At 36.5% G+C, this 16,449-nt stretch overlaps 2 protein-coding genes across 6 annotated transcripts in view; one reads left to right on the top strand and one right to left on the bottom strand.

Moving 5' to 3' along the window:
• The first annotated feature begins 332 nt into the window (after window positions 1–332).
• On the top strand, window positions 333–3,409 carry LOC104600469 (small ribosomal subunit protein uS2). The gene is made up of 5 exons (XM_010263412.2): window positions 333–631; window positions 1,288–1,550; window positions 1,666–1,863; window positions 2,176–2,395; window positions 2,958–3,409. The coding sequence occupies exons 1-5, from the start codon at window positions 499–501 to the stop codon at window positions 3,059–3,061; spliced, it is 918 nt and encodes a 305-aa protein (XP_010261714.1). The 5' UTR covers window positions 333–498; the 3' UTR covers window positions 3,062–3,409.
• Window positions 3,410–6,743: 3,334 nt separating this feature from the next.
• The window catches only part of LOC104600468 (phosphoinositide phosphatase SAC2-like), a 35,130-nt gene continuing 25,424 nt past the window's right edge, over window positions 6,744–16,449 (bottom strand). For 2 of the 5 annotated variants that reach the window (XM_088893525.1, XM_088893528.1), the window contains 6 exons: window positions 13,844–13,965; window positions 13,628–13,741; window positions 13,026–13,220; window positions 10,186–10,362; window positions 9,269–9,377; window positions 6,744–7,276 (listed from right to left, as the gene is read on the bottom strand). In XM_088893525.1, coding sequence (XP_088749651.1) covers window positions 7,136–7,276; window positions 9,269–9,377; window positions 10,186–10,362; window positions 13,026–13,220; window positions 13,628–13,741; window positions 13,844–13,965 — 858 coding nt within the window. In that variant the 3' untranslated portion in view covers window positions 6,744–7,135. Of the gene's footprint in view, window positions 7,277–7,706; window positions 7,863–9,268; window positions 9,378–10,185; window positions 10,363–13,025; window positions 13,221–13,627; window positions 13,742–13,843; window positions 13,966–16,449 lie in introns of those variants that run through there. The other 3 variants (XM_088893526.1, XM_088893529.1, XM_088893527.1) reach the window with 2 other exon arrangements.

Raw genomic sequence — 16,449 nt, 5'->3', positions numbered from 1 at the left:
CAGTTTTCTGGTTTAGGCTGTGTTTGAAATTTAGAGTGGAATAGTGAGAAATTTTATAAAGTTTGTCAACTCAACTTTCTGTTCCTCTCTTATATATATTTTTTTCTATGAAAATCAAACCAAACATTTGAAACTGTTGGGTACGGATTTTCACATGTACAAGCACCAGTGATTGAGAATCTTTTGTCTTATTTTACTGTGGATACTACAATAACGGTGGAGATTCAGTACATCTTATCAGTTCCACATTTTATAAAAGGTGTCAATCCAACGGTCGTAGTTTAAGGAGAATAAGACCTAAAGAGGACCACGATATCACGAACCCTTCCCTTAATAGGGGCGAAGTGAAGTCACCAAATTCCTTTCTGGCTCTGCGGCGCCACTTCAGTCTTGATAGAGCAAGGGTTTCTTCAACTAAAACCGGAGAAAACCCTAATAAAGGCGAGGTAGATTTTCCGAGAGAGAGAGAGAGAGAGAGAACTTGTCTGATCTGAAACCATGGCAAATGCTACAAGGGGATTGTCGCAGAAGGAGGCCGACATCCAGATGATGTTGGCCGCGGACGTCCATCTCGGGACAAAGAACTGCGACTTTCAGATGGAGCGTTATGTTTTCAAGAGAAGAACCGATGGTATGATCTCCTTTCTATTCTCATTTTTATTTTCCACTGTCATTATTTGTTTCTGGCCATATTTCTGTTGTTATTTGTATTTGTTTCTGTTTCTTGTTACGCTGTTTTTGTTTCACTTCCATTCTTTTATTCCCTTTTCCTTTTCAAAACCTATTAATAGTCTAAAGCATAAGAGTCATGTGTGGTTTATGAGTCCTCACGATCACTGGTCTACTAAGTTTGATGGAATGGAAAAAGGAAGTGAATTAAGAATTGGTTTCTCATGTACAATGCAGTTTCCTTAACCCCCCCTCCCCCCCAAGAAAAAAAATCCATAATACAGTCTCACCTATGCTTGCGATCTAGTTCAATTTGATGAGATAGGTACAGCAAGTTTTCTCGTGCGTTTATGTATTTGGTTCTCCATATATATGCTAATATGTATTGGAGTCAATTGGATCTTGTATGAATGTGCATGATCGATGTAGCATACCAAAATCCTGAATGATGAACATGACTGCAGGGAAATAATCGGTTTGTTATGTTTTCGTTGCAATTTATTTGTGTTTTTCACACATACCATATTTTCATGGCAATTGCAGTAGCATGAATTTGTTCCATTAATTTGCTCAACTACTAAACCTTTTCTGCATAATTTATTCTGTCCTAATGCTCAGGTATTTTCATTATTAACCTTGGGAAAACGTGGGAGAAGTTACAGTTGGCAGCCCGAGTTATAGTTGCAATTGAAAATCCACAAGATATTATTGTTCAGTCTGCAAGGCCTTATGGTCAAAGGGCAGTGTTAAAGTTTGCTCAATACACAGGAGCACATCCAATTGCAGGGAGACATACTCCTGGAACATTTACTAACCAAATGCAGACTTCATTTAGTGAGCCTCGTCTCTTGATCCTCACAGATCCCAGAACAGATCACCAGGTAAAACCTCATTTACCAAGAGTATAATCTAGATAGTTATTCTGTAGTATATTTGATTTGTTCTTTCTCTTTGTAGCCAAATATTGTCTTATAATTCTTCCTTATCTATCTGCAGCCAATTAAGGAAGCTGCCCTTGGTAACATTCCAACAATTGCCTTTTGTGACACTGATTCACCAATGCGATATGTTGACATTGGGATTCCAGCTAATAACAAGGGAAAACACAGCATTGGTTGTCTGTTCTGGTTGTTGGCTAGGATGGTTCTGCAAATGCGTGGGACTATTCTTCCTGGACAGAAATGGGATGTCATGGTAAGAATAATTTCTAATGTTCTGCAAAATTTTGAAAAGGGCTGCTAAATACTTGGAAGCAAGTCTAAGCTCTATCCTTGTATTTGTTGTATGAGAATGCTATGATAGTTGCCATTTCTTTTGGTCAACAATAAAACTATTAGAATGATAAAAAGACAATGAAAAATTATTAGCAATAAGATAGCATTTTGTTCTTACAGTTCAACTGGGAAGTTTTTCTGTTCATCTGCCTATTCAATTTTCATAGATGAAATACTGAAAGCCATGATGCTATGGTGTCTCCAAATTTTTCATAATGTGTTTTATGTGCAGGTGGATCTATTTTTCTACAGAGAGCCCGAGGAGGCCAAGGAACAAGAAGAAGAAGATGTTGTTGTTGCCCCAGATTATGGGGTACAAGAATATTCATCTGCTACACTCGCCCTTCCAGGTGATCAATGGGCTGGTCAAATAACTGAAGGCCAATGGGCTCCAGAAATTGCTGCAGCAACTGGTGTTCCTGTTACAAGTGTTGAATGGACTGGAGCTCCAGGTCAGTATTAATTCTCACATTTCATTTTATCGTTTCTTAATGATTTAAATTGTGAAATATGCAAGATAAATTTTAAGATCCCGAGCAGAGTTTGGAACTTTGGTATTGGAAATTTGATAATCTCTGCCAGTAGGGAAGGAAAAGTGCGTAGTTTGTGTTATCTGGATTGCTCATTTTATCCCTAAATCCTAATTAACCATTGGATAGATAATCATGTTTTGGTTTTCTTTGACTTGACATTTAGGCAGGTTTCTTGTTAAATCATCTTTTAATGTTTAAAAATTAAAATATTCAAACCCCAATTTCCTTTGATCACAAAAAACCTAACTCCCATTTTTTGCCACATTGATGGCCAACGGGGTGCATCATATCAACATTTTGAACCTTGAATGAGAGATCCAACATCTTTCCACATTTGTCTGCAATAGTATGCACAGTAGATAGTCTACCTGACTAATATTTTCCTCTTATGAGTCCAACGAACTGATCTTTTATAGGATTCTCTGCCATTTCATTAGTTGTACCAATGTGTGACATTGTTCTTTTTTATTCTGTACCATAGTTCCATTATCAGGCGATGGATGGGATACAGCAGCTGCACCGCCGACAGTGGCAGGAACCGGAATAGATGTTGTTATGGCTCCACCTTCGGGTTGGGAAGCTTGAGATCTACAGTTTTGCGAACGCCTTAGTTAGGAACTTACCTTTATCTGATTTGCCATGAAAATTTATTGATGTTTTACAATCGTTTTCATTCTCTGCTGTGGAGGGAATGAACTTAATTTTGATAGAATGTAGCTTGTGATGGGTTGGCGAAATTTTTTGAATTTTTAGGTGAATCTATCTGGCGAAATCTTTTGAATTTTTAGGTGAATCTATTCGTTTTTGTTTTTTTATTTTTATTTTTGGTGATGTAAAAGGTCTCATGGCTGGATTTGTGGAGATTACCGAGGGTTATATGTTGTCTTCGAAAGTTTCTTTCAAGAATTTGGAATGCCATTTTGCCATGATAAATTTATAATGTGTGGTATTGTGCAATCATCATTTGCATTAATTGTGGTATTGTATTAATGCAATGGTGGTATTGTATTAATTGTGTCAATCAGGTTGGTCGTGCACTTGCATTAATTGTGTTAATCAGGTGTTTCATTTAATGTGTGCAAATACCGATGCATATGAGAATTGGCGCGCTACAAATTACCACAGTCGCGTGCGTTCATTATTCCAATCAGGTTTTCCATTTCGTGTGTGCAAATACCCTTGCATATATAGACCACACAGGAGAATTGACACGCTAGAAATTATCACAACAGACACCCTTAAAACTGTTTTTTAACGGATGTTTCCGAAGGGTGATATTTGGCAGGCTTGTCCTGCAGATTATTTGATGCATTGTCCCTTGCTGGGTTTTAGTTTTTCTTGGCAAAAATGAACGGACAGATAGTCCATAGATGGATACAGACGACAAGTACATACTGAATTTTTTGTCTGCGTAAAACGTCAGACTCACGAAAACCTTTTTTTTTGTTTAATATATTGCTTATTGTTATTATTATTGGCTTGTGACGATCCAGTATCTGTCGTTAACCAGCTGATAATCAGCTGTTAAGTGACATTTTAAAAAGACAAATGCCTTTTGAATGTCATTTAATTTTCTTTATCAACAACTATCACAAAAAAAATAATACTTCCAACTCCTAAATCCTTGTTTCTATTCAAGAAAGTTGGAGTTACTAGAATGTCCATTCAAATATAACCCAATATTCTTGAATGGAAGCAGTGATTTGTGACTTAATTTTTTGTTAACATTTAGATGGTTGATGAAAAAAATTAAATGACAGTTGAAGGACTTGTGTCTTTTTCAAATATCATTTAACTGCTAATTAATGGCAGGTTTTGAATTGTTGCATTTAAAAGTTCAGAGACTGAAGTGACACTAGGCATAAAATACAGGCTACTAATCGAAAATTCTCTAAATTTTAAACACAAATTCCTTGATGCATATTTGGCATATAGGAACATCTCCATTACGAAATTACCAATGCTCAGTGGGATGTTGGAGCAAATCCCATGAAAACTAATGCATTGATACGACTGGATTTCGTTACAGTTGGTTTGTATACTTAATTCTGACTCATGTTTTTAAATCCAATTAAATTTATTTGTTCAATATAAATTTAGGGTAAATTACAAAGACCCCCTGTACTATGGGGTCCGTGACAAAGACCCCCCTGTACTATGACCATGAGACAAAGACTCCCCTTGACCATTAAGTTAGATGACGGAATGCGTTAAATTATCAAAATACCCCATTAAACTTTTTCTATTTTCTTTTTTTTTTTGCCTTTTTTTCTCTTAAAACTTTTTTAACCTATTGTTTTTCCATTCTTTTCTTTTCCCCTCCCATACCATCCTCTCTCATTCTTTCTCGTCTTCAATCTCGTCCTGAACTTTGACCCCTCCAAAATCCTCCTTCCACATTACAGATAAATTATTGAGATTTAACCCTTTTTTTTGTTAGTTTGAATAGGTAAGGCAGCCCAATGCACGAGGCTTGTTCAATGGAAAGGGATAAATGTATGCAGCCTTACCCATAATGCAAATGCATACAGATTTTCTTTCTCTTTCGTTTGTCCACTCTTCACGGGAATTTTTTCTCTCCAACCAATGCTTCCATTACCTTTCTCGATTTTCTTTCTCATTAGCTTACCTATCCTTCCTTTTGATTTCTTTTTTAATTTTCTTTTGATAACCCCATTTGTTTAATGGATTTCAGTTGTCGTTAAAACTCTTACCCCTGTCTTTTAATCCTTTTCGAAGTGTAGATATTAGTCGCAGTAGATAGGCTGATGATCTTTGGTGGCAGTTTCTTTTAAAAGGATGTGGGGCTTAAAGGACAAAAGCATACACTCTTTATGTAGATTTCTGTTGTAAGGCATTGTCTATCATTTTCAACTTTCCCTTACTCTTTTCAATATACTAGTTTTGCGTTTCATCATTGAGATGATATGTGTTGCATTGTTTGCCGTCTTCCTTGAGATGATATGTGGAGTTCTGTTTTCTGTTTATTCATGGAGAGAATGAGATGTTTTTCTTAGGATAAATTTGCATAGTATAGGGAGGTCTTTGTAATTTATCCATAAATTAATGATGTGTCATTTAATAGGATAAATTGCTTAAACCTCCTTAAGTTCTGGACCACTACTAAAACCTCCTGTAAGTTTGATAATTGCAATAATCTTCCCTGAACTTTCTGACAGTTGCAAGCAAGCATCCTCTGTTAGAATCTTCCAAAACCAGGCATGGAAATATCCAAAATACCCATGCAATTACCACTGAGGTTGGTTTTTATAGAAAAAACCTACAAATTTTACAAAAAAAAAATTAAAAGGGAAAATCAATGATGCGAAAAAGATATGGCATGGAAAGTTTTGACCAATCAAAACCCACCCATAAATTTTGATAAATGACACTATTTGCCACCACATTTATGGTTCCAATTTATTGGTCAGTTGTTTTTCAGATATCATATATTTTCCATGACAGTCGAATCCTAATTAAAATTGCAGCTTTACCTTTGAATGATCTATATGAAGGGAAAATTTGAATGTAAATGAATTTAAGAAAAGAGATTGGAAGGGTTTGGATAGCAGTTCATATGTACAGAAAAACTGGAAATAAACATTTTGGTCAAACTGCTTAGATATTTTAGATATTTTCATGTCTCATTTTAGGGAATTCTAACCATGACAGAAAGTTTGGGAGAGGTGATTACAACTACAAAACTTTAGGAGAGGTTTCAGCAACAACCAGAAAATTAGGGAGGTTTTAAGATTTTAGCAATTTACAAAATTTTAATAATTATAGGTAAGATTCACTTCACATATATAAGATATTATTTGCCTTCATCATGGGCATTGATTTATAACAGTGGACTCATGCGGCACGTTGGGCTCAGTTCAAGAATTTTACATATATTATTTTAAACCGATAATAAATTATATGAATGGAAATTCTTGAATGCAGGTCATAAAAATTAAGAGCATATTTCAAGTTTATTAACAATTTGACCAAGTCCAGTAACTCTGCTAGACACTTCCCGAGATCGAACTTGCAAGTTGAGGGATAAGGGCATTAGATGATATGAAGATGCATTGTGGTTAGGATTCAGGACAAGAGACACCCTCCGATTGGTGGTTACTTTTAGCGAGTGTTTTAAAGAAAAGATGCCGTACGGTCCATATTACTCGTGCATGATTTCTACTACATCATCAGTGATGGGTTCATAGGCGAAGAAGATGAGATGAGATTTTCTCTGGAACATAGTCAAGGGACTGGAGAAACAAAATTTTGTGAAGGGAAATAATAAAGCACTATTGTAATTGGAGCTCAGTTTTGCAAATAATAACTATATAATATATACAAGATTGAGAACTTTGGAGTCAATTGCAGAGAAGGAATAGAGAGCTCCAAAAAGAATTAACTATAACTATTTACTCTTTGTACCTTTGTATTTGACTCTGAAGGAGGGATTTTGAAGATCAACCGATGCAGCAAATTAGACAAGACGAAGGCCTTTTTAAGAAATTATCTTACAAAAAGGATGCCGGTACCGCTAGATTTAGTTCTTCCGTGTTCGCAATTTTCTCTCCAGGCGCAGCATCCTTGGATCCGCTTGAATCAGGAAGGGGTTGGAAATGTATAATGATTCAGCAAAATTGAAAGATGGAACCGTGGACATCAATGGCATAGTGTTTCTCCATATGCCACCCACCGCACAAAACTATCAGAAAATTCACCAAGTATGTCCAAATTCTGGGTAGCATCATAAGAAAGATCGGCTTCTTCCTGATCTCTTTCCTGCAGGGAAAAAACATAAAGCTGTGCCGGTGTAGATTAAACGGGTAAAGAAAGTTCACAATCAGGTAACAAACGAACTTGAAAACACAGAGGGAGGTAGAGGGATAATTACACTCCTCTCTTGCTCTGTGTGTGCATGGGGGACTGACGCTACACATTGACAAGGGCACCACATTTACAGTACACAACTAGTCTCAGATTTACATCAAAAGTAAATATTAAGATTATTTGAATTGGCTCTGTTGCAATATTTGGGTCTCATTCAAATTTAATTCAGGGCTTTCTTCAGTGTCTGCAATGTACTTACAAGTTTGGTAAAAACTGGATTAACTCTACCCAGTCCACATATGACAAGGAAGACGGCTTGCAGCAGAACTTGATATGTAGAATACAGGGGATCTTGCAGAATGCAGGCTACTAACAATAAACTACAGATATTTTATTTGTTAAGGACTATACATTCTACCGCAACCATCAGATAAAGTACCAAAGCATTACAGACAACAGGGTTCAGGGTTTATCAGCAGCAGTGTTAAAAACAGATTGAACCGTTCTCCCCTCCAGGTTAATGGGTCAGTGGCTCATCCATCTAGGAAAAAATGTCAACCTGTGATGTTATCAACAACATAAAAAATAAAATAAAATAATACAAGAACCTGTTAAACCCACAGAATGGGTAAGATGGGTCAACAGTTAAACCACCAAGGTCCAAGGTCAATGGATCATTGGCCCACTCAATAGGTTTGTCTAAAATAGGAGGGCCAATTCTGTCTTCACAAAATTATGCTCACTCCGTTCTCACAGCCTTTTTCAGCAGTGCATTGGAAACATCTCCATACATTATCTTTTTATTCATGGGATAAACGGACAAAAACAGCTTAGAGAATGGTGTGAGCACAATTTTGTGAGGACCAAATCCGATTTCCTAAAATAGCAGGTTGGAGGTTGACCCAAACTGGTATTGTAGTCAGGTCAACAATGGGTTGAAAACACTTATTAGCAGTAAAAACAATTCTTACAACTTTCCTTTGATCACTAAAATAATCAAAAGGTTCAGATTAATCTCCGCAAGGAACTGCTTTTGGTTCACGGCATTCAACAGATACTAAATTTTGAGTGAATAAAGATATTGGTGGACAAGTGTACAGAGTGAAGTATGTGAATATAGTTTGGGATCAAGAATAAAAGAAACAGCAAAAACATAATCAATGTTCAACTACCGATACACCTGAGTATCGGTACCTTGAACAATACTCCTTTCATTTTTTTTCAAGTTTCAGTTTCAAACACACACACACACACACACATATATATATATATTATAATGGGTTCCAAAAAACAACTGTAAACAGGTGTATCAGGGACCAAAAGGTCCGATATGATACACCTGATACGGGGCGTATCATATCGATACTTTGAACCTTGAACATGATCAAACGAATGTCATAGGCAAAAAACAGGCCAAAGATGCGTTTGTATTATTTGCGTAGTAACTGTTTTAATAAAACATCCTTGTATTTTCCAACATTACTTTGAAAAATATTCCAATTAAATTTTGATCCAAAATTAAAAAAAATTGCGAACAATAGTCATACTATTTATCAGCTATGACAGTACTAACTTTTCACTGTTGTTGTGAGAATGGGCCAAATGGGCCCTAATGTTCTTTATTTTTTTCAAGTAGTGTTTAAAAGTTATGGGCCGTCTTTTATTTTCTTTAATTATCTCCTTAGTGCTGGCCGCCCCATTAAGGGCATCCAAGTAATTGTACTCAGACTTAGAATTATTAATAAAAGTGATGAAAGGGGGCTAGAGAGAGAGGTTCAAATTCTTCTTTTCTCTCGTCCCTTCTTTTCTTCTTCCACAATCTATTCCTGAAACTTCTTTTCTTCTTTTCTTGCATTATTTGAATTACTGTAGGTGTAATTTTCAACTACTGTATAGTTATTATTTGATCAATACTGGATAAAAATATGTTGACAAAAATTAGCATTACATTGATGACATACTGACCTTCATACTGGATCCATATTCACTTTGAGATGGGGTTGTTTCCACTGTAACAACACTCATGACATTTTCTGATGACATGCCTGCGATTGGAGAGTTAATGAGGGCAGACCTGCAGCATTTGAAAAAACAGGCCCCCTTTAATTTCGCCACACAAACATATTTGCCAGATTAAGACAGTTAAAAATAAAGCCATCCTAATTCTGAACTCCGAAGATTTGGTAAGGACCTACATAATTTATATAACTTTTACTGTTCAACCAGTAGGCTAGTCTTGCCTCGCATATCTACAAAGCATACTCAACTCCCAGAATGTTGTCAGATAGAACATCTGAGCAATGTGATTTTCAACCCTGAACATAATCAAGGCGGAACCACCTCCTTGCATATGCATCAGCATTAATGCAAAGATAAAAAAACCAACTTTTTTCTTTCTTGTTTGGGTGTTGTGTGGTTGAGCAATAACATTTTTTTTTGAAGATAAATAAAGAAAATTTTATTGCTTAAAAAGGAGAATACAGCTTAAACAGGTGACAAGGAGTCACCCCATCCAGCCAATACAATGGCAAGGAAAAGTATCACAAAAAACAAACTTCATAGAACATAAAGCATAACCAAAACTTCTAATTAATCATTCAGAGTGTGCCAAAAGTGAGCTCCAAAGTCTTCCTTCTTAATATTGTTATTGAGCAATAACAATATTGAAAGAGAGGTTTTAATTCCACATTGAAGAATGAAGGCAAACAACATAAACACGTGCATAGAAATCTAAATGAAACTGAGGTATTTCCAGTCATTAAGAACCTGATTAATAAGAACGAACCATTATATCACGCTGATAAGCATATAATTATTTTATACACATTTTCAAGTGCAGTAGAATAACAAAACTTAGAGCATAGCAAGATAACATCAATTACCTTTCATATGTTTCCTCTTCACATGAATTTCCTGACGAAGAAAGCCAATCAAGGTCGAGAAAATTTGAGAAATTAAATGCTTCCCCATTTTCATTGAAACAAATCTGATCACTTTCAAGGCATCTATCCCTTTGCCCATCAACAAAAAGCTGTCTTTGAGCCATTGAAGGTGTGTACCTACAAAAGGACAATAAACGAATTCTGAATTAGCAATTTATGACATTGTAGAAAAGTAGTTTCCTAATCAGGATAATAAAAATTCAAAAGCTTTCCCTACACAACATACCCTATTTATAAAATGTAAGGATGATGTGGCAGATCCTAACAGGCACAAGGGTAAGGGGGCCCTGTAGATATGCCCTATTGTCAATCTACAGTTCCCATCATTCCGGTAGCATTATCCCCCCTCCCTACCTTGTAATGGTAGTCTTACCAACTGATATAATCAGTTGGGTTTTCTCATTTCTAAATATAAACAAATGCACAAAGAAAGGGCTATTCTAAATATGTTGCTAAAAATTAGGGCAAGATCAGGTTAGAACTGGTACTGAACTGATGAAATTACACATACCCAGGCGAAAAAACCTAGTTCCATAGTTGTCAAAGTGATGCCTAAGCAACAAAGCACCCATGGAGGCCACACCCAATTGCCTAGTTTTGGTACAAGACATCATAATGTTTTAACATATTTAATTTGTATGATTATAACACTACAACAATATTCTTAAACCAAATCATTCATTTTCTCAGTTTATAATATTTTCATAATTCATATACTAGTTTCTTTTAATTATTTCCTTATTTGTTCAGGGTCAACCATCACACAAGTTAGTTGACACTGTATTGAACCCTTGAGAACTTCATAACCTGAAATTGAAGATTTTACATGACTAACGCAGAAGAGCATATTCTAGTTTCTTCTTCTGTCCCTTTCTTTTCTTCTTTTTCCAGGACAAGAATAGGTCTTCCGAAACACCAAAAGATCAAAAAATGGTCTATTTCCATTTGGTTACAGATAGATCAAAAGACTCCCTCATTTGAAAGACCAAACACCTAAAATCAGGAAACTTAAAATGAAGTTTGAGCTAAAGGAAGCTTAAATTGAAGCTTTCTAGTACATGTATATCTAGCAAATGTGTACGAGTTGAAACAATTTTACGAATTATTATAATATTATATATAGTATTATTAATTAATAACTAATAAATACTTATAAATTGTGATACTAAAAAGTAATATACATTATTTTGAAGAATAATAATGGCATTTTATTAAAACAGAAACTGATTCAGGTTAAGAGGCATGAGCTGCAGAAACTAGAAAAGAGTACAGGAATCATATCTGAGCCCAAAACAATTCTTCCCTATTAGCCCCTTGCTTGGCTAACACATCAGCCAAAGTATTTGCTGATCTCCTGACTCACTGAACAGAAACTGACATATTCCTCATCAGCCAATTAATCTTCTTAGATTTGTTCTTATAGCACCAAACAGTCTCCTTAGGTTTCATTAACCAGCCCACCACCACCTTTGAGTCCCCTTCAATAATTAGTTGCTGTACACCAGTACACCCATTTGGTTTGTAAAATGCACCCTTTGTATAGCAGCTAGCATTTCTGCCCTAACAGAGTCACCAAGTCCCAAAGGACCTGAGTACAAAAGAACAACCTCTTCTCCAAAGTACACCTTACGAAACTTACCATGGTCTTTTTTTATCTTTTTGTCTTTTGAGAACATCTCTCAAAGTACACCTTACAAAAAATGTTTTGCTCTGCAAAAAGCAGCTCCCAAAACCTCATCAAGTCTTTTGATCTGTTCTGTTGAGCTTTTGAAAGATCATTTTAGTGAGACTTGCTAAACAACACCTAAAATTTTCCTCTTCTTTTTAAGACAGATTTTCCACTGCTATATTTTATGAATTTTCTTTTCTTCCTTTTCATTTGATGAGCATGTTGATTTTCTATGTTCTGATATGAAGTTCATACATAATTACCGCAATTATTAGTATTTAGTAACTAATAGTTAAGATGATTGCTGGTTTCCATGAATCCTGGGGAATTACCATAGGATTTAGGATTTCTATTCAAAAAAAAAAATCCTTTGCCTAGGAGACAACACACTTGCTGTTGCCTAGTTTTGCCTTGGTGCCTTGATAACTATGCCTATATCAGTGTATATCTACAAGTAGTATGACTGACATTTAGGGCGTTCACAGGTTGGGTTGGTGATAACTTTAGGGCCCTGAATACATGGCTAATCAAGAGATTGACTAGTTGCTTGTCATAGGGACGATCTTGACCATCACATCACATTCCAAAAGGTCCTTATTCAGACAGGAGTCACAGGACATATCATTCCACCTGTACTTTTTTTTTGTTCCAATGAATGGCATCATAATCATTTTTAGCAGATAATAGATATTTGATTTTTTGTAATGAAAAATTCCTGTATACTGCAGAATACATTATCATTATAATAATTTATGGTAAAGAAGGTTTAAAACTGGCAAATAGATTGAATTTCAAGAATACAAAGGTGGTCGGGTAGACATAAAATGAGGGGCATTAAGGAAATAGCAACAATCTTGGGAGTGACATTCAGACTGATTTCGATAAAATGATCTCCTACCAATCAAAAAACCCCCAAAAGGTCATGGTTCAAAGAATATTTGTTCACTACAATTGCACATAGCAGAGTCTATACTTCTACTAATGTTTCACATACAATATTTTTGGTCCTAGGATATAGATATTCTATCTATCTAGTTGCAATTATGAATCATAGAACATGGAGATAGTAGTTGGGCCCTCAAAGCATCAGGTAAAGACAAAGTAAGCCAACCTGGAATATGAGACTTCACTTTCACAAGTTGGTATTTCTTTCATGGATTCAGAAAGACCTTTGGCACTCCCTCCTTGTGTTCTTTCAGGCAATGCTGAGTTAGAAAATTTCTTCTGCCCAGTATTTGTAGCTGCCATGGGTGTATTATTTTCGCATAGGATGTTGCCATCAGACAAGGATCTTTTGAAAAATGACCTACAAACAGAAACTCATAGTTACTGATCAAGTGCATAGTACTATTCTGAAAATACATTACAGATCCCTGTTATTGCAAAATACAAATAGTAATTGGACATGGTTGGGTGCAAGTCAGGTACCCAATTCCCCAATCCCAGCCCACCTAAGTTACATCCCCTATACATGGGCCTGAAAGGTGCTTCTCTGGTAGAACCATCTTTTCACCAGGATGACTTTTGATAGAAGGTATCATCGTAAAATCCACATATTTCCTAGGGTATAAAACAGCATATCCAAACTAGATTGGAACAGAATAAATTCTCAATTGCAATGATGTAGACTAATCTAATCCAAATCATAGACTAAAATCAGGGATCGAACCTTAAATTAAAATTACAATCAATAACATGGACTTACAACAGTACCTAGAATTTTCATCTGCAAATGTGTAACCCCGCCTCCCAATATTGTAATGCTGGTCTGAATCCAGCTCCCACAATGCAGGTTTACCCTGTTGTGGTTGAAAATGCCCCAGAAACCTGCTTACTCAGCAATAAATCCATGCAATAATATCAATATTAAGGAAACGAATAAAACTCAAAAATAATCTACAGGTATCAAATAGGAAGGCCATGACTTACACATTTATTGCATCCTGTTTCTCAGCATCCATATAGGCATTGCTGTAGTACCGTTGCAGGGTTCTGAAGAATTCCTGGGATTGGGTTGCAGCCTTCCATTGACCCCTTCTCTCAGAGAATATCTATTTTCCATAAAAAAGTCAACATATAGAAAGATACATCTTTAGTTGGAAAAGAAACTATGAACAAAAAGAGCACCACCAAGAACAGGCAAATAAACAAGGCTCACAAATGGGGAAATTGGGGTTGATTTTGTTGTGTAGCCTAGCATTGTGGGCTTTGGCCTGTTTATGTTATGCCATGCTAATTATTTGTGTAACTTCTTTTCTGGCCTAAATGGGCTTATGCTTATTTGGAGGGCTGGATGAAAGTGCCACCCATTTCCTCTAAACCTCTCTTCTTCTGTTTTTCTTCATCTTCTTCAGAACTGAATACAAACATGGCATCAGAGCTTTGATGCTATCTTCTTCACTGATTTGAAATCTCATATACTGCTTTTCCATTCTGCTCGTTTTCTTCATCTTCTTCAGAACTGAATACAAACATGGTATCGGAGCTTTGATACTATCTTCTTCACTGATTCAAAATCTCATATACTGCTTTTCCATTCTGCTCGTTTTATTTATTTATTTGTTATTTAGGGTTGTTAAAGAGACCCTAGCTCTGCTCGTGGTGTCCTAAAACCCAGTTACTTTCTTGGGTTTTCCCTTGGGAGGTCCATGGAACCCAGAAGAGGTTTGGTTTTACTCCAATAGGGCAAGACAAGCTGTGAGTAGTCTCTGGACTACTAGAGTAACCTGCAATAAGCAGGCTAAGATTGTGAACTACAGGAAGGTGCATTCCGAGAAGATTTTCAGATGTTGTTTCAAAGATTTTATGTTCAGTTGGAGGCTTCCAACAGACTGAAAGTGAAGTACAAGTTGTTGCCCTCTAGTTCAAGTATTTAGAAGCTGAACAGTGACTGGTTGCAGACCAGGAAGTGCCTTACTGAGGATGGAACAAGGATTGCAAACCAGGTGTTCAATTTGTATTTCAGTTCAAGTTCCCTCACATTGCCCTGCTGTTTTTTTGTTGGAGTGTTTTCCAGTCTACGGGCCGGTAGGTACTGATTGTTTCTTCTGTTTTTTGGGTGAAATTTCACATCAGAAACAGCTCATTATGTCCTCAAACTCTAGTGAGGTAACCTCTAAGGAAAGTCAACCAAGTGAGAGCTTATTTAACATGGAGAACCCTAGCTTTAGCTTCCCTAATCTTCAAATCACAAATGTAAAATTAGATAAATACAACTGCAAGGAGTGGTCCATTTCTCCAAAACCTCACATCACAAGCCGTGGTTTACTAGGGTATATAAATGGACAGTCCAACACTATCTGATACAGCTCATAAGATTTGGGAGAAATTATCTAACACCTATGGACAAAGGAAAAATAATGCAAGAGTTTTTAGACTGACACAAGACATTGCAGCCTTGACTCAAGTAAATTTATCACTTGCAACCAACTTTGCTACTCTTGAGGGGCTTTGGGAAGAACTTGAGCATCATCTTGTCCTTGATTGGAAGAATTCTGAGGACCAAGAAATACACCAAAAGAAAACTGAGGAAATGAGAGTGTTCAAAATTCTTGCAGGATTCAACTCTTCTTATGAGAGTATCAGTTCTCATATCTTGGGGAGAGAAGGACTTCCCTCTTCGCAGCATGTTTCTTACTTGAATAGAAATGAGGAGATTCAGAGAAAAGAAATGAAGATAGAAGCCCCTCCACAGCTGGGTGAACACTCAGCCCTTGTTTCAGCCACTCAAAAAGGAGGAAAAGGTAGTGATAAAAGAAATCTGAAATGTTCTCATTGTGGAGGAGAGAAGCATACCAAAGATACCTGCTGGATCTTGCATCCTCAACTTAAACCAGCAACTCTTAGAAAGGAGAAAATGCTGAATAAAGGCCTAGGACCTTACGGACATGTGGCAAGTTCAAATCTAGTGGATGGAGTGCAAATGTCTACCACCCAGAGTGCTTCTTCTTGTGTGGGACAGACCGCTACTACCTCAAATAACTTACTTGAATTTACAGCAGCAAAGGTAGACATCCTCAACCGGGCTATGGTTCGATTGAAACAATCCACTACTCCTTCCTGATCCTTTGCCAAGACAGGTATGGCTTCTACCCTTAGTGCTATTTAGCCTCGTTTGAATGACCCTTGGGTCATTGACTCAGGCGTGCCTCTGAACATATGACAAATAATTCCTCCTACTTCTCATCTTATCGTTTTGGTTCTAGCAATAAAGTGAGAGTTGCTGATGGCTCTCTGCTCTACCATTATTCATGGAAAAGGAGATCCAACTTGGAAAGGATCTTTCTCTCAAATCTGTTTTGCATGTTCCAAACTTTACAGCTAATTTGCTTTCAATTTCTAAAGTTACTAAAACCTTGGATTGTATTGTGACTTTCAGTTTCAGGATAGGCTGACGAGGCAAATAATTGGGAGTGGTCATGAGGCTAGTGGTCTCTATACTATCTCAATGAAGATATTACTTCAACTCTTCAAGCTTCAACAAGTCACATTGGTGAATGCAAGGAGTCTAGTGCTACCATCTATCTTTGGTGTGC

Source organism: Nelumbo nucifera, chromosome 8 (assembly GCF_055504915.1).
Source record: "Nelumbo nucifera cultivar China Antique chromosome 8, China Antique-T2T, whole genome shotgun sequence".
NCBI classification, from domain to species: Eukaryota; Viridiplantae; Streptophyta; class Magnoliopsida; order Proteales; family Nelumbonaceae; genus Nelumbo; species Nelumbo nucifera.
Note: the sequence above shows the minus strand (reverse complement) of the source record. Positions and strands in the feature narration are given on the sequence as shown.